This window comes from Pyrus communis, chromosome 4 (genome assembly GCF_963583255.1).
Source record: "Pyrus communis chromosome 4, drPyrComm1.1, whole genome shotgun sequence".
Classification (NCBI taxonomy): domain Eukaryota; kingdom Viridiplantae; phylum Streptophyta; class Magnoliopsida; order Rosales; family Rosaceae; genus Pyrus; species Pyrus communis.
In genome coordinates this window covers 8,140,598-8,163,022 of record NC_084806.1, presented here as the reverse complement: position 1 = coordinate 8,163,022, position 22,425 = coordinate 8,140,598, and the positions used below count along the sequence as shown (strand labels likewise).

The window sequence follows — 22,425 nt, the reverse complement described above, 5'->3', positions numbered from 1 at the left end:
TACTAGAATGTAGTAGTGAATGACAAATCATGTGCAAGTTGAGTAAGCACATCAAAATACAACTTAATTGAATTTATCATAACGTCATTTCTTGTTCTGTTTTCACCTTAGTTCAGTTAATCATATAAATTGATTTTTCAGTAATTTTGTGCACATCTTCAAACTTAAAATCACAATCATAATTTGTGCAGTTTTTGTTCTGAATAAGCATCGAATTTTTGACGAACATCCTTTTGGAACTATAAACTTATCTTCGGATTATGATTTTTACGCTCGATGTTTATAATCAAGTTAGAGTTGTAATGCATTTTTTTCTATGCTTTAGCGCCAAAATTCAAGAATATTTACATCAAATTTGGGCCTCATTTTAATTCATTTTATTAAATTTTCAGAAATTATATGATTTTTTATTTTTTGAACAAAGAAATTATATGATTTTGAAAGAAAGCCATTTGACGAATTGGACTAAACTCTTACAAAAATGGAAAATGCAAAGGACGAAAGTGAAAATTTGCTTAAATTACAAAAAGACGAAAACGACGCCGCAGCCAGGTAGGCGCACAATTAATTAGCCGCTTAGGTCTTCAATTTCAACTTTTAGTGGCTGGTGACCTCCGAGCTCCGACCCGAATTAGTAGCAGAGAGAGTAGAGGTTTAGGGTTTAAGGCCAGGCCAACAGCGACGGAGCGGAACAGCGAAGCTAAGAGGGGGAGATCGAGAGATGGTGAGGCTGACTGCCGACTTGGTATGGAAGAGCCCTCACTTCTTCAATGCTCTTAAGGAGCGAGAGTTGGATCTCCGAGGTAATTCCAATTCCCAATTCCCAACTCCAAACCCTACATTGACGCCGTTAGGGTTTTGATAATTGAAACTGTTCGCTTCCTTTTTGTTGTCAGGTAATAAGATTGCTGTAATTGAAAACTTGGGAGCTACAGAGGTGTGATTTACTTAAATATAACTATAATCGCTTCAAGCCATCGTTTTTTCGATTTAATCTGCTTCAAATTACTGAATTTAGTTGAATGAAATATGGTTTTTCGGTTTAATTTGAACAGGACCAATTTGACACCATTGATTTGTCTGACAATGAAATCGTCAAGCTCGAAAACATGCCCTATCTTAATCGTTTGGGTACTGTGATTATTAATAACAACCGAATCACCCGTATCAATCCCAACATTGGAGGTAACTGACTTCTATCCTTCTGTCACTTTGATCTCATACCATCATGTTATCTTTTATATACCAAGTATTTAGTTGTATGTAAATGCAGAGTTCTTGCCGAAGTTACACACCTTGGTGCTTACTAACAACAGGCTAGTCAACCTGGTAGAGATCGACCCTCTTGCGTCCCTCCCAAAGTTGCAGTACCTTAGCCTTTTGGATAACAACATCACCAAGAAACCCAACTATAGGCTGTACTTGATTCATAAGTTAAAATCGCTTCGGGTTCTGGATTTTAAGAAGGTGAAAAACAAGGTGAGTTAATTTTAAATTGCCAAACTCATGTTTGTCGTTGTGGTGTGGGTGCTACTTTTCTATGGTACCATTTATGAGGTGGTTTTACGGTGCTGGGAATAACATACTAATGCAACACTAATACCTAGTATTAGAATGTCATGAATTACGTAGCTGAGGTCCATACTGACATGACAGAAGCACAAATCTTGTGAGCAAAACTGGCTTGGGTATACTGTATTTAGTTACCGTGTAATTTTGTATTATAATTGTGACGCTTTTTCTCCGGGGGATTTTGGATTTTATATTTTTAACTCATAAGGTACTGAATATCAATTTCTGTAGTGTCTGATTCCCAGACATTACACAATATTATTTTGGTTTTATAGCTTTAAAAAACTTTGCCCTTCCAAATGCCTCATTTTTGTTAACTTGTATCAAAGGCTTCTGCTTGTTTCTTACTAGTTTCACCCAAAAAGTGGAAATATGAAATAGAATGCTATTTTTCATAGAAGATTAGCTTGTTCCTTTTGTACCTATCACCTGGATTATTTATTATTTGGTCTTGTTCTATCAATCATAGGAGAGACTGGAAGCACAAACTTTGTTTTCATCTAAAGAGGTTGAAGAAGAGACTAGAAAGGTATCTCCCCAAAAATTCATGCCTGCAGAGGTTCCAGAAGTTTCCCAGGAACAACAGGCTCCAAAAGTTGTTGCCCCCACTCCTGAACAAATTATGAAAATCAAGGTAATCTTAGCTATCAAGTTTTTACATAATTTCATCAATCGTTATATTCTGTGACTATGTGCATGGAAAGACCACGTCTTTCTCACATTGGAGCTGTTAGTAAAATGAATGAAAATATTATTTAAATGAACCCAGGGGAGACAAAGTTCACCATGCAATTACTTTCGTAATCAATGCAATTTTATTCAAGAAACAGCAATTTTCATAGTCTTTTTTTAAGTCCGCGTTCTAACTGTGAAGGAAGTGACAGTTAATTAGGGGTATTCTTTTTTTCCTCTACTAATGAATAAACGGTAGTATGAAATTATGAATAATTTTTCCAACCTCTATGATTTGATTTGTTCACCAGTATTAACTGATTGAGCAATTCTGATACATTGTCTATTCTCCATGTTAGATTATCTTCTCCTTGCTGTTTAGGTTCAAATCATAGTAATTATGGTTAGTATATTTGAGTGGTATCTCATACTGTCATAAACACTACACCATTAGTTGTCCCAACTGAAAGTTATTCTGATATTTCAAGATATCCATTTGTGGGAAATGATAGAGAATTTGGTCTTTTGTGATAGATTATTGCTTTGTTTCAGTGGTTTCTTCTCCTACTTTGCAGCTATTTGTGGAGTCATCTTAGGTTTTCAATTATTTTATATGTTGTTTGTCCATATGCAGGCTGCCATAGTGAATTCCTCAACTCTTGAAGAGGTTGCTAGACTTGAAAAGGTTGTTTGCTCAAGCTGAGAACTACTTCACAATTTTCTGGATGTCTTATCTCTTAATGTTTTTACATTAACATTCTACTTGTTTTGCATGAGCAGGCACTGAAGTCAGGTCAGCTTCCTGCAGATTTGGAAATTTTTGATGATGATGCTGAACCCAATAGTGTCCAAGAAAAGGATGATAAAATGGACACAAGTACTGAAAATGAGGCTAGTACTGAACCAAAAGAGATGGAGGAGCAGAAGAACGATGAAGCTGAAGTGATGGAACAGGTATCAATGCACTTCCTACAGTTTTTAAAGTATTTTCTTTTTTTTTTTCTTTATCTCTGTGCACTGTTGTAGAAAGGTCTCGTGTTCTCCGGGTAAGAAGATGCATACAACTTTGATGGCCTAAAAAATTATCTTATAAATCAAGATAGTGGTGTTATTGTTTTCAAATAATGCAATGTACAAACAGGCCCTTTACAAACAAGAGGGACTCTGTTGGCTTATAATATTGTCATAATGCAAGGGCATAGGGAATGGACAGAAGGAAATAGGATGAGTTCGGTTCAGCCTTTGTCTGTTTATTTCTTCAGCTATCGGAATTCATTTCATCTTAAAACATACTATTGTACCTCCCATCAGTTCTGCAGGCTTAGGTTTTGATGGCTTTTGGTTTCTTCTCATTAGTGATTCATATGGAAATAGGATCAAGTGCTTCAGTTAGCTTAGTCCTATTTTGAAGCTGCTCTTCCTTTTTCCCTCTGCTTCTCATGTTCCTATTTGGGCATATTTTAGTTTCTATAGAAACTGGAAGATTCTGCAACCCTATAGTTCTGTTGACCAATGTGAGAAGGCATTCATAATGTAATAAAACATCTGCGGCCCTATATTGTAGTTTGTGTATTGTCTTATGAATGTTAGTTATGCCTAGCTCACTGGAAAAAATAATTGAAGATGAGCTGCTATGTTGTCGATAGTGTTTACATGGTTGATATATTAGCGTTCAGTACTATTTATAAGATACTGTGATCGATCACCGAGAAATTTAGGATATTGCAGGATGAGTAGGTAAATGAGCTAGTCCAACGGTTGCATTGAGATTTGAATTGGAGAGCTTTTGAGAGTCACCGTATCATGCTTTTGGATTGTCCACGGTCAAACACCCCGACCTTGTTGACCTTATCACTTCTCGATCCACTTGGGAAGAATCAATTGTTTGGCAAGGTTGATAATTGATATGTTAGATTGTGTAATTGCTGAGCCCATTTTGAGAAGGATATTTGTTATAAAATTAGTACTGCGTTCGCATGTGTTATGATCCTGTGGTCTGTATGTAGGTAGGCGAACTTACATGATATGTTGGTTGATATTCTCTGGTTCTGGTACTAATGTACTTTTTCCTCTTGCAGGAGTAGGAGAATCCAAATATATCCTGGCATCGTAAAGCTTGTCCGATTCGAACACCTTGGCTGCGCCTGGAAAAGTTATTGATTCGGAAACTCTGCTATTCCTTGAACTCTGTTCAATATACGAGAGAACAAGGGGATTCTGCCTGTGTAAGAACAATTTATTTTTGCCTGATTAATTTAACACTAATATTTTCCCTTTCTAACATTGCTTTTGGGAGAGTTGGAACGGTTCATATCTGTACTATGTCGATACAAAGTTTGTGTCAAATTTCATATGTTCGTGTTGTTTGAGTTACAAAATAACGAAAGCCGTCAACCACTGCACAATTTTTTCTTACTTGTTCCAATGTTACATTTTACTACGGATGTTTAACTTTTAATCGGTTTTGCATTTTTCATGCCGTTTTCTTGCACTATAAGCTATAAATTAAACAGTGACATTCCGGAGATGTTCCATTTGACATAACTGTGGCCTTGGCATTGGTCATGGTCATGGTCATGGCGGAGTTCATGGTGCCCAAGCATTGTCTGTTGCTTCCACGGCCACAGACACGGAGCGATATCTTCAGCGTTTGCCAGACGCAGCCCTACGATCACGCACGGCCACCTTTAGCGGCCAGTCTTATACTCAAACCTCTTCATCACGAACAAGAATGCTACAAATTGGATGAGGATGTTCTGGAACGGCGGTCCACCGCGGAAATGTAACTTGGTTTTTTGATAAAAATTGTATTCTAGTTGTAACGAAAGCGCTTATGAGCACAAGTACTTGCTACATAAGCGTTCTGAGTTAGGACCTACGCAGTATCGTACAAGAAGAGTGTTCCAAAACGTATCAGCTCATGAGTTGCCGAGGGACTTTTGGGGTACCATGTTCAGAAAACCATTTTTTCCCTTCCTAACTGGATCTTTTACTTTCGAATACTTTTCTGCAATTTCCAAAGTTGCCATACTGGTAAAACCAAAAAAAAAAAAAAGAGGCAGCTCCCTCAGAACGTAAAATCCTATCAACACAGAATTGATTCAGACAAGGCTGAAACTTTTAATATATAAATGGAGTTCAATCATCGGGAGCTGCTGCTGCTTCGCACAAATCAAATGCGAAACTTAATCCAATCAAATGAAAGAAAGTTTTAAGAAAGCAATAAAATTAAATTAAAAAAAAAAAAAACACCATGCAAATGCGAATAAGAATTTATCAGCAGAAATGAAAAGTGAAGAACAAGGCGGAGTATCGATCGATCAACAAGGCAGAGAGGAATAAACAACGGAAACAAAGGATTCTGAAGAATTTTGTGGCCTTGGATTTGAGGCATTGGGACGGCGGCGGCCGCGTCCGCGTATTCAGTGTTCCACCGAATGAATATCAAAGCGGCCTTTTTATAGACGAACCGCAACTCGAACGCTAGACCTAATTATCACCTGCTGCAAGTTGCAACCCCCACTTGTTTATATGGACCGTGCTTCCTGGGCTTCATCCTCGCTGTGGTTTGGGGTTTGTTTTCTTATTGGGCCATTAGTTGCCATTCTCTTTTGTTCTCATTTATTAAATTTTGTTTTCACATTACACACTTGTGTTCAATCATGTTCGTTATTTTTATGTGATTTATTGAATTTGATGACTATAAATAAATAATTATGTGTAAGAGAAGAATATTTATGTGCGGTTATTATTTCCAATAGAAAAAAATGTCACAATGAAAAAATAATTTTTGCACATAGTTTCTTCTTCTGACATTCCTATTTATTTGCCAATAGATTCTCCTTTGCTTTATTCCACTGAAAGACCAGAAGTAAACGTGAATGTGCACGAGGCTAAAAATGACAGCCAAAATCTTACGCCTATATTATAACCACATCACATGTTTTCAAAATGACCACTACTTAGACATGAACTTTACTACACCAATTTTCGAAGGATGGTGCTATTCACACCCCATGTTTTACTTTCCACACACTTCTCTCAATGTTAAGCCATCAGACAAATAAATCGAAAAGATAAAAAAATGTAAAAATTAACGTGGATAGCACCACCTTTTTTGAACACCAACTGATGTGCCATGTTTTATGTGTTTCATTAGTTTTGTATCCAAACACTATTGGATTCGCCAACATATAAGAGACATTGCCATATAAGTTATGGGGTTGCTACCATACTTTCCCTTATTTAAATTCCTTGTATACTCTATTGCTGATTGTTAAATTGAATAAATAAAAAGAAAATAACTAACATGAATAAACAAGGGCATGTCTTAAACTAAAAAAAATAAGCGTACTTAAGTTTGTTAGAAGTTATTTTTAAAATGACTGAAAGCACCAAGTGCGAACATTTTTAGAATCAATCTTTGGTAAAAACGAACATATATCCTTAAAATAAAATAAAAAAACCCCTACAAGGGCTTTTAAAACCTAAAAGCATTTTCCCTCAAAGCATCCAAAAGAATTCCATGACCAAACCAATTCCAAGTCATCCAAAGGAATCCAACGTACCAAGAAAGACGAGGAGTAATAGCCACAATAAGCATAGATTACTTGTTTAGAGTCATCACAAGCAGATAAGAGAAAGATAACTCCTAGTTCAAACATGATTATTCAGCCCGGCTCCATCTCAGAGATGCGCCGCCACAACGGTACTAGTAAATTGTCTCACAAGACGGACAATACCACATCGATACTAGTAAATTGTTTCGCAAGACAGACACGACACGACACGACACGGCACGGCTTAAGTCACAAGTAAACCACCAAATACAACTACACGACCAAATGCGCAACCCCAAGGACCACAATCCAGCATCATTGTGGGGTTCTCGATACATGGGTGCATATGTTCCGAAGGTCTTGGCCCAAAGGAAGCAGCCCTCGGCATTGTATCCTCGTCCAATATGATCGATTTTCCTTGCCTCTTCTGCGATCCAGACGAAATCACCAGATCAAGGTTTTCGGGATCAGATAACAATGTAATGTCCTTCAAGAAATAAAGACGTGATAAAAGGACTGATCGCTGTAAAAGAAAATAATTTTATTTATATTAAAGAGGGAAGAAATAGATACCTCAATCAAGCGTGAGCATGTTTCTGTCAATAGCTCAGGAGCAGCAGCAGCAACCACGACTCCGTGCGCACTGGTGCAGGCTTTTTGCACCCCACCTTCCTGCACCAGTTTTGGGGAAGAGTTGATTGATTGCTATTCAGAATCGTCATAAACTTCTTCATTGTCAGAAAACTCATCAAACGACCTCATATCAAGCTGGTAGCGAAGAATCCCCCCAATTCCACCAAAACCACGGCAGAACTGTGACCCCTCCTGTGACTTGTTGGTGACAAACTCGAGAGTACAACCAAAGCGCCTGTACTCATTAGCAAACCACTCCAGCAGTGACATCTTGTCCTGAACCTCTAGCTCTGCATTGGCAGCGTCCCGGAAGTTGCTCTGGCTGTTCTCCTGCTCCTTGTTGAAATGCTTCAATATAATCTCGCCAGAAATATTTTTCAGCACATACCGATTGATGTCGAGACTTTCCCACACAATGAGAATTTCAACAGCACCCATCTCTAGAGCTTTTAGTGTGTCGTCCACACCAAAAACATACTTTCCTGTATCCTGGCTGATCTCCTCAAAGTATTTTCCTATCAACTTCTTTTCCTGTATGAATTTCACATTGGACAGGATCTCTGCCGACAACTCAATAGCCTGGTTGAAACCGTTCTCTCCTCCATAAGAAACATCCACCACATTCAGTATTTTGGCCTGCAGACGAGGATCAAACATATCTGACTGACTAAGCTCAGTTTTGAAGTCAGCTGACCCAGCGAGTATTAATCCTGAAACATTGGGCTGACTGGTGGCAGGATTAATATAAAACTGGGTTGCAAGCTCCGCTGTCTTCCTAACATAGTTGTGTCGCTTCTCCATTCGAAGACGAGCAAAACGTAGAGCTGATTGCCCTCCTCTTCCGTGCTTCTTTGGAAGGTCAACACTAAATTTATGAAGCACCTCTCTAGTGTTTCCACTTAATGTCCCAAAAAGTGTCCCATTTCCATCCATGACAATGAAGCCAAATTTGTCATCAGATTCTAAGAGTTCATTCAGCGCTTCAATATGGAACTTGTTGTCACAGAGGTAAAGAGATGCATTGATGGGCCTGAAAGGCTCAAAATCAATGGTAACCTTTTTCTCCTTCCCATCGTCAGTAACAATGGTCCCTGTGTACAACACAAGCCCATTAGGAGGAACCTTGTTGTAAAGCTTGAGCCTCTGCTGAGCAGAAGTAATAGCCCCAAGAACAGATTGACGATTCACCCTGCTCTTAATGTTCGATGCAGTTCCAAATTCATCACCAAGCATCTTAGTAACACGAGAAATCTGATCCCGGGGAGGCATGATGAGAGAAATCATGCTGGTTCCATTACCCCTTGCAGCTTCAAGTGCCTTGATCAGTTTCTTAATCTTCCAAATCTCAATGTTCTTATCAGTCTCGTGACCATCCGCCATTCTGAAGAATTACAGCAACGGCTGAAACAACAATTGATGGCCTGCAAAATAACATTGAGCAGATGAGTTTCAAAAGACCAAAACCAGACGAAAAACAAGAAGGTAACAAAAAGTGTAAAGTGCCAGGATGCAGAAATTTTAGCCATAAATACTAAATTCAAAGAATATAACAAATATCCACGCATTTCACTTTGGAAGGTTTAAGCAGCCAACAACAAAAATGAAAATGAAGAAGCATGTAAAGTAAGAACTAGAATGCAAGAGTTGTAACTATAAACACTGTTCGAAGAACACGACAAGTCACAATTTCATGTTGGAAGAGTTAAGCAGATGACAAACAAAATGAAAATGAAGAAGCATATAAGTTAAGAGGTTCTAACTATTAAAAATGAATTCGGAGAACACGACAAGAAGTCTACATGTTGAAAGAATTAAGCAGCTGACAACCCAACATGCAAATGAAGAAGCATAAAAGGTAAAATGTTCTAACTATAAACACTGAATCCGTAGAACACGAAAAGAAGTCACGCATTTCATGTTGAAAGTGTTAAACAAAGGACAGCCCGAAATGCAAAACAAGCAGCAATAAAGTAATAGCTTGAATGCAAAAGTTATAACTATAAATACCGAATTGGGAGCCATTGAATCCACATTAAAAGGAATAAGCATCCTAATTACACATGTCACCACATATTATGAGGGGAACACAATCTAAATTTAAAACATACCAGAATGCCTCCACACTACATACTTTCATGCAATCTATTCAAATCCAGCCATAGCACGTAACAAGGGATGAGACGCATGCATATGCCCAAAAACACACATCCCCGGCAACAATTGACAAAATTCAGCTAAAAATAATAGATACATGCTATCAAGCATAAAATACAGCAACAATTATTCACGATGGAAACTATTAATCACAGGGAATATTAATACAACCACAAATTAAGCATAAAACCTGATGATTTCAACGCAAAAACAAAAAGCATGTAACAAAAAAGTAAAAAAATAACAATCATATATGAATTGATTGCATATCTTCAGGAAAAAAAATCAGCAATCACAATACGCATACTTCACAGGGAATATAAAATATACCAATTTTCAAATTCGACAGATTAAAACAGCAGATCCAAACAATTAAGAGAACAAAATCGCATAAGAACCCTAGAAAAATCGCGTAAGAACCTTAGAAAAATCGCGTACGAACGTTAGAAAAATCGCAGAACAAAATAATAACTAAAATAAAAGGGAGGAAAGCGGAGGACCTGATGGAAAGCGCGCAGCCAAAAGTTCCTGGAGAGTCGAGAGCGGAGGATACTTTGATATTGAAGGAAGAGCTGACAGAAGGGACGTTCGGTTTATATACTACCACCAGGTACCGCTGGGCCTAACCCTAACCCAACTTTTAACCCTGGTTAGATTAGATCAACCCATCGTCCCACCCTTTGCAATTTTGGATTTCTCCGGAACCGACTTTACCTCGACCAAAAACAAGGACAAGAATTTAGCCACGATAATATACGGCGGCTAGCTATTTTGACGTCAAAATTTCTAACTCAAGTTTCTCTTTGGGCTTAAATCAATCCAATGCGTTAACATGGTGCTTTGGATTTTCTTTGGGCATGAGAGGAATGACGGCCCATAAACCCAATTTGATCTACTCTGGCATTTATTTCGATTTGATGGGTTGGATGAAATGGAGCTTTAGAAATGAGACTGGATAGGCAAAGATTTGTTAGACTTTGTAAGTCAGGATTTGTAACTCATGTATAATGATATGTTATATAATTCACTCTATTGTAGATTCATAACTCGTCATGTCTAGCTCATATATCGCAACAATTACTTGTGCCCAATTCACAACTTCAGATGCACAAGTTTAACTTGATCTATGAGGGCATTCAGCCAGGTTTATAGCACCATATCTTGTGTACGAGGTTGAAGTAAGTGAATTAATTATCTTAACTTTTCTTATACAAGTCATATTCATTAAATCGAACTTGATATACCGCAGTGTCTTAAACGAAAGCATTTAAGACATTCTCTGCTTGTATATAAAATGTGCACCTTCGACTCTCATGAATAACACGATTGATAAAAAAATATTCTTAACTGAGATCAAATCACTTGGCCAAACTCTTGGCCCCAAACAAAAAATGAAGCAGAGGGTAAAAGGGTTTCCAGGGCTTACAGTAAAAAAAAAAAAACACGAGAAGTGTGAAAAAGGAAGAGAGGAACCCTGAACAAAACGGCGCGGCGGGTTTCGAAGGGAAAAGAACCACTGATAGTAATAGTTATTTAATTTTGCGAATTTTAACGAAACATATATATTACTGTTTATTTTTATTATTAACGATATTTTTATTTTAAAAATCACTCGTATTACTATTTCCTTAAAACATATTTTTATCTCTCGTTAAAAGTCAAAGTTTGGTCAAACCTCTGATTGTCTAAGGCAACTGACCGAAAACCGCAGGAAGCAAATGGAAATGGCGTAGGAATCATTCAGGGTAACGGAGATAGAAGGGAGAGGACGGGCGTTAGTGGCGGCTCAGCCACTCAGGGGCGGCGAAATTGTTCTCAGAGAATCTCCGATCCTCCTCTACTCCACTCTTCCTCTCATCGCTCCTTCTCCCCAACCTTACTGCCAACACTATTTTAAAACCTTACAAAAACCCCAACCGCAAGCTCAACCCCAAGTATGTCCACTGTGTTCTCACCATGTCTTCTGTGGCCCGAATTGCCTCTCCGCCGCTCTCTCCTCCTCCCACTCCCCTTGGGCCTGCTATGCCCTCCGCCTTCTCCGTGACCCCTCTTCGCCTCTCTCCGGCCGGCCGCTCGAGCGCCAGGTCCAGGCTAGTTTCCTGATCGCCGCCTACAACCTCGCGGCGGTTTCCCCTTCCGATTTCCAGATTTTTTGTCTCTCCAGGGCCAGCCGCACGACCTCGCCGTCGCCGACACCACGGCTGCTGCCCAGTTTCTTCACTCTCTCATCTCGACACTCCGTGCTCCTCACCCAATGTTCCTAGAGCAGCCGTTTACGGTGGAGCTCTCGGCGGCCCTGCTGGCCAAGGACAAGCTTAACGCCTTCGGATTGATGGAACCCTTCACGGAATTGTCGCAGAGGGCGAGCAGAGCCTACGCCATTTATCCGAAAGCTTCGTTCTTTAATCATGACTGCCTCCCCAATGCCTGCCGCTTCGATTATATCGACACAGACAGCGAACACAACACCGACATGGTTATCAGGATGATCCATGATGTTCCAGCTGGGAGGGAGATTTGCCTGAGCTATTCGAACCGGCAGAGGACTATGGCTTCGCTTGCCAATGTGATCGCTGCAAGGTGGAAGCTAATTGGTCTGACAGTGAGGAAAACGATGAGGGTGGGGAAGAAGCAGAGGGTATGGATGAGGACCAAGACCAGGAAATGGAAGCAGCCTTGGAATCAGAACCGGAATCCGGGAATAACATTGAAGCAGCCGAAGCTCAAGCCCAAGGGGAATCCGATTTCCCACACGCCTATTTCTTTCTCAGGTTCATGTGCAATAGAACCAATTGCTGGGGCACTCTGGCTCCATTGCCCCCAAAAGATGACGGAACTCCTTCGAATGTCATGGAGTGCAATGTCTGTGGCAACCTTAAGAAAGATGAAGATAGCTAACTAACTGCTCTCTTGGCTGCTGGCTTTGTGTAAGTTTGACTATTATCTTTCTGCATTGAATTCACCTTTTGTTTTAGTTAGTTATGAGTTAACAGCTAGAAACTGAATCCTTTGTATTTTTCGAGTTTCAACGCTAAATATGCATATGCACCTTCAGATCAAACCGCTCACCAGTTTATGTGATGATTGCTTGTAAACTTCTAAATTAATGAAAAAAGTTGAATTGGTTATGTTTACGACTCCTATAATGAAAATAAGATAAGGTCACTTATCGAGATGAAATTGGTGTGTTATCAAGCAAGCATTTAGAGTTTTCCTCTGGTTTTATCCTTGCTAGGCAATTTAAATTTATATCACCTGATTAGTCTAATCGATGTGTCATCCCGCAGAATCCTTAGCAAATTGTAAGCGGTTACATGCCCTATTGTTGTTAGCTCGTTTATTTGTCCATCATCAGGACATATTCAGAGTCTTCAGACCAAAGTTTAACTATGATTAGGAACATGAACAAAAAGTTTAAAACTCCCCTATTCTCAAAGGTGTAGAACCGGCTGAGAGGTAACCTGTTCTAAATGTGTGGGTTTTGGTTTTCTTTAGGAATGAAATATTTCTTCTTCACTAGTTGCTTTACTTTTTAGGATTCTATAGGGAAAGACAAAAAAGAAAGACCAAAAACACTAAAGCAAGAAAGCAACAAAACTATGCAAACACATCTGATCGCCACTTGGTAAAGCTTTTTAATGATAAACTAGACAACTGTGATTTTGATACAGCAAATTGACAGACGGAAAGCCTAGATGTCCTCCTGTATCTTGATGCATGTACGCATGTACCTAAGTACCTAGAAATATATAGTGGAAGAAGTTTGAGTAAAGGGTGCATACTTAAAAAAGGGATAGCAAAAGCCTATGCTTTTAATGGGAAAATGACTGCATGCTTTCTTTGGGAGCAAGTTGAAATATATGGCAAACCTTCTCATAAAACTAATACAAACATGCATATTAGTTAAGGGTTGTCTAACTTTTTGTGTACAAAACTAGTTGATCAGATTGGGATAAATCGCAAGACTTTCATGCCAAGCCATGATTCTATTGACATCAAGATAATTTAAGTGCATCCCTATAAGTAGGTATATGTTAAAAATACTCGTTGAATGTTTAGATCACAGGCTTCAAGAGATCAAAAGTTGGTAATCACGATCTTCTCAATGAAGAAAGCAAATGCATAATTAGAGGTTTCAGAGTTTTTATTAAATTGGTTATTCATCTTTGCAATGAGAAAGCTGGTATTTCTGGTTCTTGTTTTAGGAATATGATGACCCAATGATTCCTATGGGCGGATTGCTGGTGTGTGCGCCGTTGTCCTTTAATATGCGTAAGCATTTTTTCTTTTCCTTTGTAAGTTAGAGCCAACGTGTGCTTAGTGGGAATTCTTTATACTTAGATATCACGTTGGGTTAGGAAAGGTTAATAATTTCATGCTACGTTTGGTGACAAATGAGGGATTAGGATGCTGACTTTTTATTGAAGCAGTTTAGGGTTTTCTCCAAAAGGATCAGTAGGTTTCAATTAGTGTATAAGCATATGCTAGCTGTTTGGAATTGTATTCATCATATGGCATACGCTACCCGTATGCATTATATAGCCTCCTTTCTTCTTTGGTTCGAAACTATACTGTCTATCCTCCAAAAATATAGTAATGTGATGTTTATGCCTAGAAAATATTGCACCTAGGGTGGTCCAATATAATTGTCCGTTTCAAGTGTATGTCTGCATGCGTGCAAATACCCTCTCTCTCTCTCTCTCTCTCCTTGACAAGCGATGCTTGAAATAATCTTTTGGAAAAGAAAAAAAAAAAAAAACCAACCAACCGTAGTCTTATTTCCTCCGGTAGAGCTTAGTAGCTTCCTCTTAATAGAAGCTGATATTTCTTTTCGATTACAGAAACATTGGTGAAGGAGTAGGGGCAGACATCCGCCAGCACCAATCATTCAGACTGTGTGACCTGAGTGTGTGGTGGTCCGATATGCTATTGGCGGTAAGATTTTTGCTTTACTCAAAAGATAACTTATAGCAATCAATGAATAGCTAATGACATCCAATTGATTGGTTTTGGTAATTGACTATTCCCCTTTAACTGCTCCAACCTTTTTATCGAATCAAATGCGTAGATGCTTTCCCAATCACATTATATGAATCACCCCACTTGCTGTTTTGGAGTTTTTGGACCACCGTATGCTTATAGTTGCACCGCCTACTACTCTCGTGTTTGTAATGCTTCCAACTTTATAAGTGCGTAATGCCCCTGCAAAAGTTAACTAAAGGTGATTGTGTTTTTAGGTTTAGGATGTCATGAACGGCTTTGTCCGTGGCTATGGCATGTAATCGTGTTTTACCGAATTTATGTTACTCTGCTTAATGATGTGTTTGGACGAGGAATTTCTAGCTATTTTAGAATTTAGGGTTTAGAATTTAGGTTTAACCCTAAACACTAAACCCTACAAACATTAGATGACGGAAATGAAAATATAGTATGAGCATTACCAAATCACCTTCAAATGAATCCTTTCAAGTAGTCATTTGCAAATCACTCCAGGTACATTGAATCTAGTCATTTTAAATTCCCCAATTTGATATTTTGTAGCACGTTTCTTACTAACGTAGCCTAAATCCCTTTGTACTTGGTTATCCTCATCCCAACACAGGAAAAAAAAAATGCTTCTGGGTCACAAGAACATTTTTAATGTGTTTCGGAGAAGCACCTCATACGGAAACCACTGTCAAAGTGCTTCTGCAATAATTACTTAAATTTTGTTACAAGGTTCGACGTGTATTTTTTAATTTGAGACATCAAAATGCTTGTGAACATAAATGTTCAGAGTTTCAACCCACTCCGAATCAAACCCAGAAATTAAAAAAAAAACGAAAATGGGGTGACCTGCTGGTTATTTTCTCCTCCTTTTTGCTTTGAATTTTTGCTCCACAAAAGAATCACAAGGCAGGTAGTAAGAGCAAGAGAACAATGCAGCAGAAAAATGAAAGAGTTTATGACCTGCACAAGAAGAAGCCTTTGCGATTTAAAGGGGGAAATAATCGTAAATTGAAGAAATTTGAAAAGGATCTGAGCTCCAACAAACCTTACCCATTCTCACTTGGAAATCAACGGTTACCCAATCCAAATAGAGGTTCGAAATATACGAAATCCACGGAAGCCCAGGTATACCGGAATTGGTTCTTGCTTCTGGAGGAAAACCACGTGTATTGGAGCCAAGAAAAAAAATGGGAATTTCGGCTGAAAGCCATCTCGCAAGAAAAAAAAGGGAATTTCTGCACCTCACACCTCACGTGGAGAAAGAAGCGAGGTTATTGAAATGGAGGCAGATTGTCTGCCCTTCCATTACCATGCCCTTTTCTATATTGTATGGTCATGGTTAAATCATGTCAACATTTTATATTAATTTTTTTATAAAGATAATAAAACATGTTAACATGATTTAACCATGACCGCACAAATAGAAGGGAACGAGAAGGGCATGGTAAAATGAGGGCAGACAATCTGCCTCCTTTTGAAATTGGAGGTCAAGTTGTGAAATTGGAAGACAAGTCCCATTGGAACTTGGAAACCTTTATAGTGTGTTTAATAATCCATAATCAAATTGAGAGAAATTGAATTTAGGAGGAATTGGATTGAGGAGGAATTAAATGAGGTGGAATCAGAATCAGATTCCTGTTGAAGTTGTTTACTAAAACTGTCCGGAATCGGAATACAATTCCATAAAACTGTTTACTAATTCAGCAGAATCGGAATATAAACCAATATGATTACTAAAATGTCCTTATCTCAAATCAAATATTTTACATACTTTTTTTAATAAAATTTGATATAGTATATAATAGTAAGAAAAAATTAAATTGCTTTTTTATATCATAGACATACTAAAATAATTTTGTTCATTTTTTTATAAATTTAAGTATTGATTTTATATCTAAATTTTCTTGCTCAAGTTATAGTTTTTTCTCTTCAGCATATGTATGGAGTTGTGCATAATGTGAATGAGCATAGAATTATGCTTAATGAGTTAGAAGGACATGTAAAAAAATTGTTAGGAGCATTTTCAAAAAAATAAGTCTAGGTTAAAAGGATAATCTTAGAAATAATGAAAGTGAGGGCATAAAGGGAAAAAAATTATCATTCCAAGCAATCTGGAATCCAAATAACTTGTATATGTTGGGAATCTAAATCCTCCAATTTCAAGAATTGGAATCCATTTTTTTGTGTGGGTCCCACGCACTTTTAATTCCTAACAATTTTAGTAAACATAGGTATAATTAGTAATCAGAATCAGATCCCTTATTCTCATTTCGATTACGAATTACTAAACGTGCTATTGTACTATGTTTGGATGCGGGAAATAAACATAGAATTTTGGTAAAAATTAGAATTTATAAATTGACAGACACTAATTTTCTTGTTTGGATTCATAAACATAGAAATTTCCACGTGAAAAAAAAACTTAGAATTTGGGACCTCCAAATCCTAAGTTCAAATTCTATGTAAATAGATGTCATTTCTCAATTTCTATGATTGAGAGTTTAAAAATAACAAATTCCGTATTCAATTCCATTGTTATTTTATGTTTAACCAAACAAGAAAATTTACAAATTCTAGAAAATAAAATCTCTTCATTTCAATTTTCGTCATTTTTAAATTCCTTATTAATTTTAAATTTCTTCACTCAAACATAATGTAAAGTCAGGTAAAAAAACAAAAGAAGATAATGAACTTTGCTGTCAGATTGGAAAAGAAAGCATGGGTCTTGGGTCAAACGGGTTCAAAGTCCCATGTCAAATGGGTTTGAAAGTTCAAAAGAAAATTATAAAAAAAAAATGGGAGCTGCTTCTTAAGATTTCCATGTGCCAGGACTTCTACGCCATGCGACGTCCTACCTGGACTTGGAAAATGGGCAACGGTTTTCTGCCCTCCTACTTTTTGTGTTTTTTTATTTTGTATGATCATGATTAAGTTATGTTAATATTTTATATATTTTTTTATAGAGATAATCAAACAAAAATGAATAGTAATATAAAATATTAACGTGGTTTAACCTTGACTACATAAATATAAAGGGACGGAAAATGGAAGGACAGACAATTCTTGTCCTTGAGAAATTCAAGTATACAAGGGAAAGAAATAAGAAGTTTGCAGTAAACAAAGTTCTCAAATTAATTGGGAATGTCGCTCGTGTGGGACCCTCAAAGCAATTGCTACAGAAGAAGTTATGTTGATCAACCTTTCCCAAACCGTGTGGAACGGGTCTCACCACATGAAAGACTCTTAAAAATGCCCATCACTAAATCGACCCCAAACCGTGTGGAACGGGTCTCACCACATGAAAGACAAACCGTGTGGAACGGGTCTCACCACATGAAAGACTCTTAAAAATGCCCATCACTAAATCGACCCCAAACCGTGTGGAACGGGTCTCACCACATGAAAGACTCTTAAAAATGCCCATCACTAAATCGACAGGCATGATCACTCACTTGCGCCCAATTGCAAGCGTAACAGAGTCACTTGTGCCCAATTGCAAGCGTAACAGAGTCACTTGTGCCCAATTACAGGCGTACCAGAGGAAGGAAGGTGTAGACAAAAAGTACGGAAAATTAAGTCCCACCATGGAAAACGTCTCTACAAAAAAGAGGTTCAATACATTGATCCAAACTCACTTTTTCAAGTTTGATTGATTATTCATCAAAAAAATGTCGCTCAAATTTTATTTAACAGCACGAAGCCACGTTAAGATTCACAAGGTATGAAGTTGTATCAAAAATTAATGACATGAAGCTGCATCAAATTTCAAATGGCACAAAGCGGTAACAAATCCCAAATGGCATGAAGCCGAAGAAAAGCTTCAAATGGCACGAAGCCATATCGAGTCTCAAAAGTCACGAAGTCGCAATTTGCTCCAACGGCTTAAAGTTCTTGCCCGCACAAGCTAAAACTACACAAAGCATCAAACGTTCTAATGGCTCAAAGTCTTCACGCCGCATGAGCTAAAATTGTACAAGGCATTAAAATGCTCCAACGGCTTAAAGTCCTTGCTCGCACAAGCTAAATTTGCACAAGACATCAAACGCTCCAATAGCTCAAAATCCTCGCCTGCACGAGCTAAAACTGCACAAGGCATCAAAAGCTCCAATGACTCAAAGTCCTCACCGGCACGAGCTAAAACTGCACAAGGCATCAAATCCAAATACCAAATACATAAGGAACTACGAGTGACTTGATCCCTCAACGAAGGTACATATGCAATCTAAGGCTCTACCTAGATACAATCACAAAATCAAATAAACACTCAAATCCCCAAGTTACGATTTATTGATATTAGAATAAAAGGGTATTCCTTTCCCAAAATAAGGATTGTAATTAATAGGCATGTAACCTAGAATGGGTCGAACTCAATTTAACAAAATCCTCTTCGAAAAATTAATGAGAGTAAAATTATGTCGAGTGAATTATTAGTTTACATATTATGTACAATTTTTACTCAACACTCACAAAAAATACGCGGAGAGAATCCTCATTGGTTCCTCATATTCAATCTTTCTTTTCTTTTTCTTTTTTCTCTGTCTTTGTTTATCTCGCAACCTCATCACATGATGGAAGCTTATCAACTTGTCCCTGAAATTGAATGCTGAAATGACCATAAAACCCATAAAACAAATCAAGTGCATAAAGGTAGATAGTGGTGAACAACATGGGAGGTGCAGCCATTCCTCTTTATTACTTTTGCTTTTTTCTTTTTAAGTTTTGAGAGTTTCAAATTCTGAATTTAACTTGTTCTTATTCGTCATTTTATTTATAATTGTTTTCTTTTAAAAAGTTGTATATTTGTGGACAATATTCGAAGTTATGGTATTCACTAAATTACTTTTTTGGTTAAGTCAAATATTTGAAGTTACTGAACCATAACCCTTGCAAATATTCTTTGCTCGATCTTCTTTCTAGTGTGAAACACATGTCAATTTTCTACTTGGTGCGAAAATCAAATAATTTTGGAAGGAATATTGAAAGTAAAATTGTAGTTTTTCAATTTTTTTTACGGTATATGGTTATTAAAGTTGTACTAAATATATACACAAGAATGTAACGTGTACATGTTACATTCCAGTCTCGACTTCACCATGGACACGATATTATCTGCTTTGGGTTCCAACCACGTCTTCACGGTTTTGTTTCTGAGAACTCATGCGAGACCTTCCCAGTATATCACTCATCCTATGAATGCTCTCGCTCGAACTCGCTTAACTTCGGAGTTCCGATGGAACCTGAAGCCAGTGAGTTCCTAAAAGGCCTCGTTCTATAGGAGGTGAGCACGTGTATATAAGACACATTACCTTATCTTCGTTGGTCGATATGAGATGTTATTGTACGTACATGCGAAAAAAGGAAAATAAATTTGGAAAATGAGTCTAATGCATGAGTTTACATTTTTTTAGTAACACAATTACAACCCATGGTTTGCTTCCATTAATCAAAATTCAGGCCAAAAAGCCAAAATCTGAGCTGCTGAAAAGCAGTTCCATCCCAGCGAGAAACAGCTTCAGCTGTTCACGTCACACTTTTGGGAAGTCAGGCATTTTATGTTTGCGGCTCATCAGATAAAAAGTGAGTCGAGATTCGGAAAAACAATGCCAAAATAGATTGAGAAAATCTGAAGCCGGCAGAGAAGGAAGATATTTTCAGATGTATTGTTTCTTCAGAGAACAGGTTACACCGTCATGTATTATTATCATTTTATATATGATAATAAATTATTTTATGAATAAACGATATTATATATAATAAAGAGAGGATGGAGTGATTGAGCCTCATAATAGGCCAACTATAATGGTGTGATTCAAATTCACTGATCATAGCTAATTTTTTATTATGTAATAAGGGTAAAGTTATGGCCATAGATTTTTTTATCAAACATAAAATGACCAAAAATAAACCAAAAATGTCATAATATAAGTGTTTGGAACCAAAATAATATTAGTGGGTCGAGCGTAGGTTTATATTCGGCCCAAAACTTTTCCAAATGTACTATGAGCTGTCTAGTGGTCATAAACCGCTTATATAGGGTGGTCAAGTCCTATTGTAAGAAAGAGTGATTTGGATAAGAGCGGATGGGTCGAAGTCCTAGTACAATAAGGAGTCTCAATGGAGTGATGACGTTGAGATTTGAGAAATGAAGGTGGCCGAATAAAGAGTTTCGTTCAAAGTCCTAGTAGGAGTAGGATTGGCCAAGCCCTGGTAGGACTAGGACGAAAAATCCTAATCCAAGTATAGTTCTAATTCGCCCAAGATGAGATTGGCCGCTATAAATAGAAGGGGAATGCGTCATTCGAAATCCCCTCCAATTCAATACACAAATTGTCCTACACGAACCTCTCAAACATCAACACACCTTCAGTTTGGATAAACAACATTGTTATCGTAGAATCAGCCGACCGAGGAGCAATTTCAGTTTGGCAAGTTTCGGCCGAGAAAGGTTTCCGAATCCTTATTGGCAGAGGTCATCTTATTAGTCTTCTCGACGAAGTAAGGTATTACAAGTTACTACGTTCGACACATTGAACGCCGAGTGATTTTATGATTGAATACTCACAAGTGAGTTTCAGAGTTCGACATTCTGACGGCCGAACCACATTTACCATCAAGACATACATCTCTTTTGAGTACTTGTGTCCGTATAGTTTGGAGCCGGTTCGACGTGCTTATACTTTTACGAATATAATCATCATGACCAAACCTGGTGCCGACGATTCGTGAACTTTGCAGAACTAGTAGCCTTGTCTTCAGGCTCGAGAACCCGAAGGCCAAGATGTGTTCCTTTCTTGGTTGCAGTTGCAAGATCAAGAAGTCAGTAGCGTGTTCAACACAACATCAACAAATTTTACTCCTCGGGTGAGCTCGGCTGACGAGTTGGCACACCTTGCATCAACCGAATGACGTAGTTAGCTTATTAGTTACTCGGCCTGCGCGCCACGTAGGCTTGGTAGTTTTTAGGGTCAACAATAAGATACAAGCCAAAGTTAGAGGTGATTTTCCATTATTCTTTGTGACAGTTTTGCTTTCCTAAGATACACATAACATTGTAGTAAAATATGGAACGAGTATAGTATATGAAAAATATGTACAAATTGTTCAACAACTTTGTCAAAACAAAAAAAAAACATTATTTCGGCCTTTTTTTTTTAATATTTATTTACTTTTACTCTTGATAGAAAACGTGAGTTGTATATGTTTATTGTAAAATGTGTCAAAAAATCATGTGTTAAGCGTAAAAATATGTGCGTCTATAATACTATATAATATTTTGTAGTTATGAAATATGTACAGTTTAATGAATCATCAAAAAGTCTCTGCTATGCTAACTTACTAACTATTGTTGGACTTGGAGATATAGGAGATTAGTTATTCGATACGCGAATGTACTAACTATTACTGGGATTGGAGATGTGGGAGACTAGATATACCCACGAGTCCTAATACAAAGCATATTCTTATTTACAAATTATTATGCTGGGAGGAGAATTAAAGGATTTTAGAGGGTAAATACGGGAAAATACAGGGAGCAAAACAAATATCTGCTCTGTTGCAATCACTAAAAATATAAAAACACCTATTCCTTTTGGTACCGTTTGGTACGTGAGACAGGACGGAACAGAGTGGGACAAGGCGTTCCATCTCATGTTTGGTGCGCCTAAAACGGGTGGAACGAGCTGTTCCACGGGACGAGTTTTGGATGAATTTTCGTTCCACCTCACCTCCCTGAAACGACTCGTTCCACATCCGTGGAACACAAAATTATAACTTCTCCGTCTCCTTCTTCTTCCTCCTTGTTTCCATCCGAGGGCATCTTTGCTCCCACTCCATTCCGTTCCGTCAT

The 22,425-nt window shown here is 37.8% G+C and overlaps 2 protein-coding genes and 1 pseudogene across 3 annotated transcripts; 2 read left to right on the top strand and 1 right to left on the bottom strand.

The window, feature by feature from the left end:
- Positions 1-564: 564 nt before the first annotated feature.
- Positions 565-4,659, top strand: LOC137731331 (U2 small nuclear ribonucleoprotein A'-like). Its single transcript, XM_068470434.1, has 8 exons — positions 565-803; positions 897-937; positions 1,056-1,185; positions 1,274-1,479; positions 2,042-2,206; positions 2,879-2,929; positions 3,025-3,198; positions 4,323-4,659. Exons 1-8 carry the CDS (start codon positions 722-724, stop codon positions 4,326-4,328), a joined length of 855 nt encoding a protein of 284 aa, XP_068326535.1. The 5' UTR covers positions 565-721; the 3' UTR covers positions 4,329-4,659.
- A 2,169-nt stretch (positions 4,660-6,828) lies between these two features.
- On the bottom strand, positions 6,829-10,249 carry LOC137730786 (eukaryotic peptide chain release factor subunit 1-3-like). 2 transcript variants are annotated; one of them, XM_068469746.1, is made up of 3 exons: positions 10,091-10,249; positions 7,377-8,857; positions 6,829-7,290 (listed from the first exon to the last, which is right to left on the bottom strand). In XM_068469746.1, the coding sequence occupies exon 2, from the start codon at positions 8,814-8,816 to the stop codon at positions 7,509-7,511; it is 1,308 nt and encodes a 435-aa protein (XP_068325847.1). In that variant the 5' UTR covers positions 8,817-8,857; positions 10,091-10,249; the 3' UTR covers positions 6,829-7,290; positions 7,377-7,508. The 2 variants fall into 2 exon arrangements, with proteins under 2 accessions (XP_068325847.1, XP_068325848.1); XM_068469747.1 differs by having other exon boundaries at positions 6,829-7,230.
- Positions 10,250-11,314: 1,065 nt separating this feature from the next.
- On the top strand, positions 11,315-12,492 carry LOC137732312 (histone-lysine N-methyltransferase ASHR2-like; annotated as a pseudogene).
- Positions 12,493-22,425: the final 9,933 nt, after the last annotated feature.

Excerpts from the sequence above, each read along its gene's own strand:
- LOC137730786 (XM_068469746.1), bottom strand. The coding sequence starts at position 8,816 with ATGGCGGATGGTCACGAGACTGATAAGAACATTGAGATTTGGAAGATT.
- LOC137731331 (XM_068470434.1), top strand. The coding sequence starts at position 722 with ATGGTGAGGCTGACTGCCGACTTGGTATGGAAGAGCCCTCACTTCTTC. Across the intron at positions 938-1,055 it reads AAAACTTGGGAGCTACAGAG|GACCAATTTGACACCATTGA; the intron begins GTGTGATTTACT and ends TAATTTGAACAG. Across the intron at positions 1,186-1,273 it reads TATCAATCCCAACATTGGAG|AGTTCTTGCCGAAGTTACAC; the intron begins GTAACTGACTTC and ends ATGTAAATGCAG.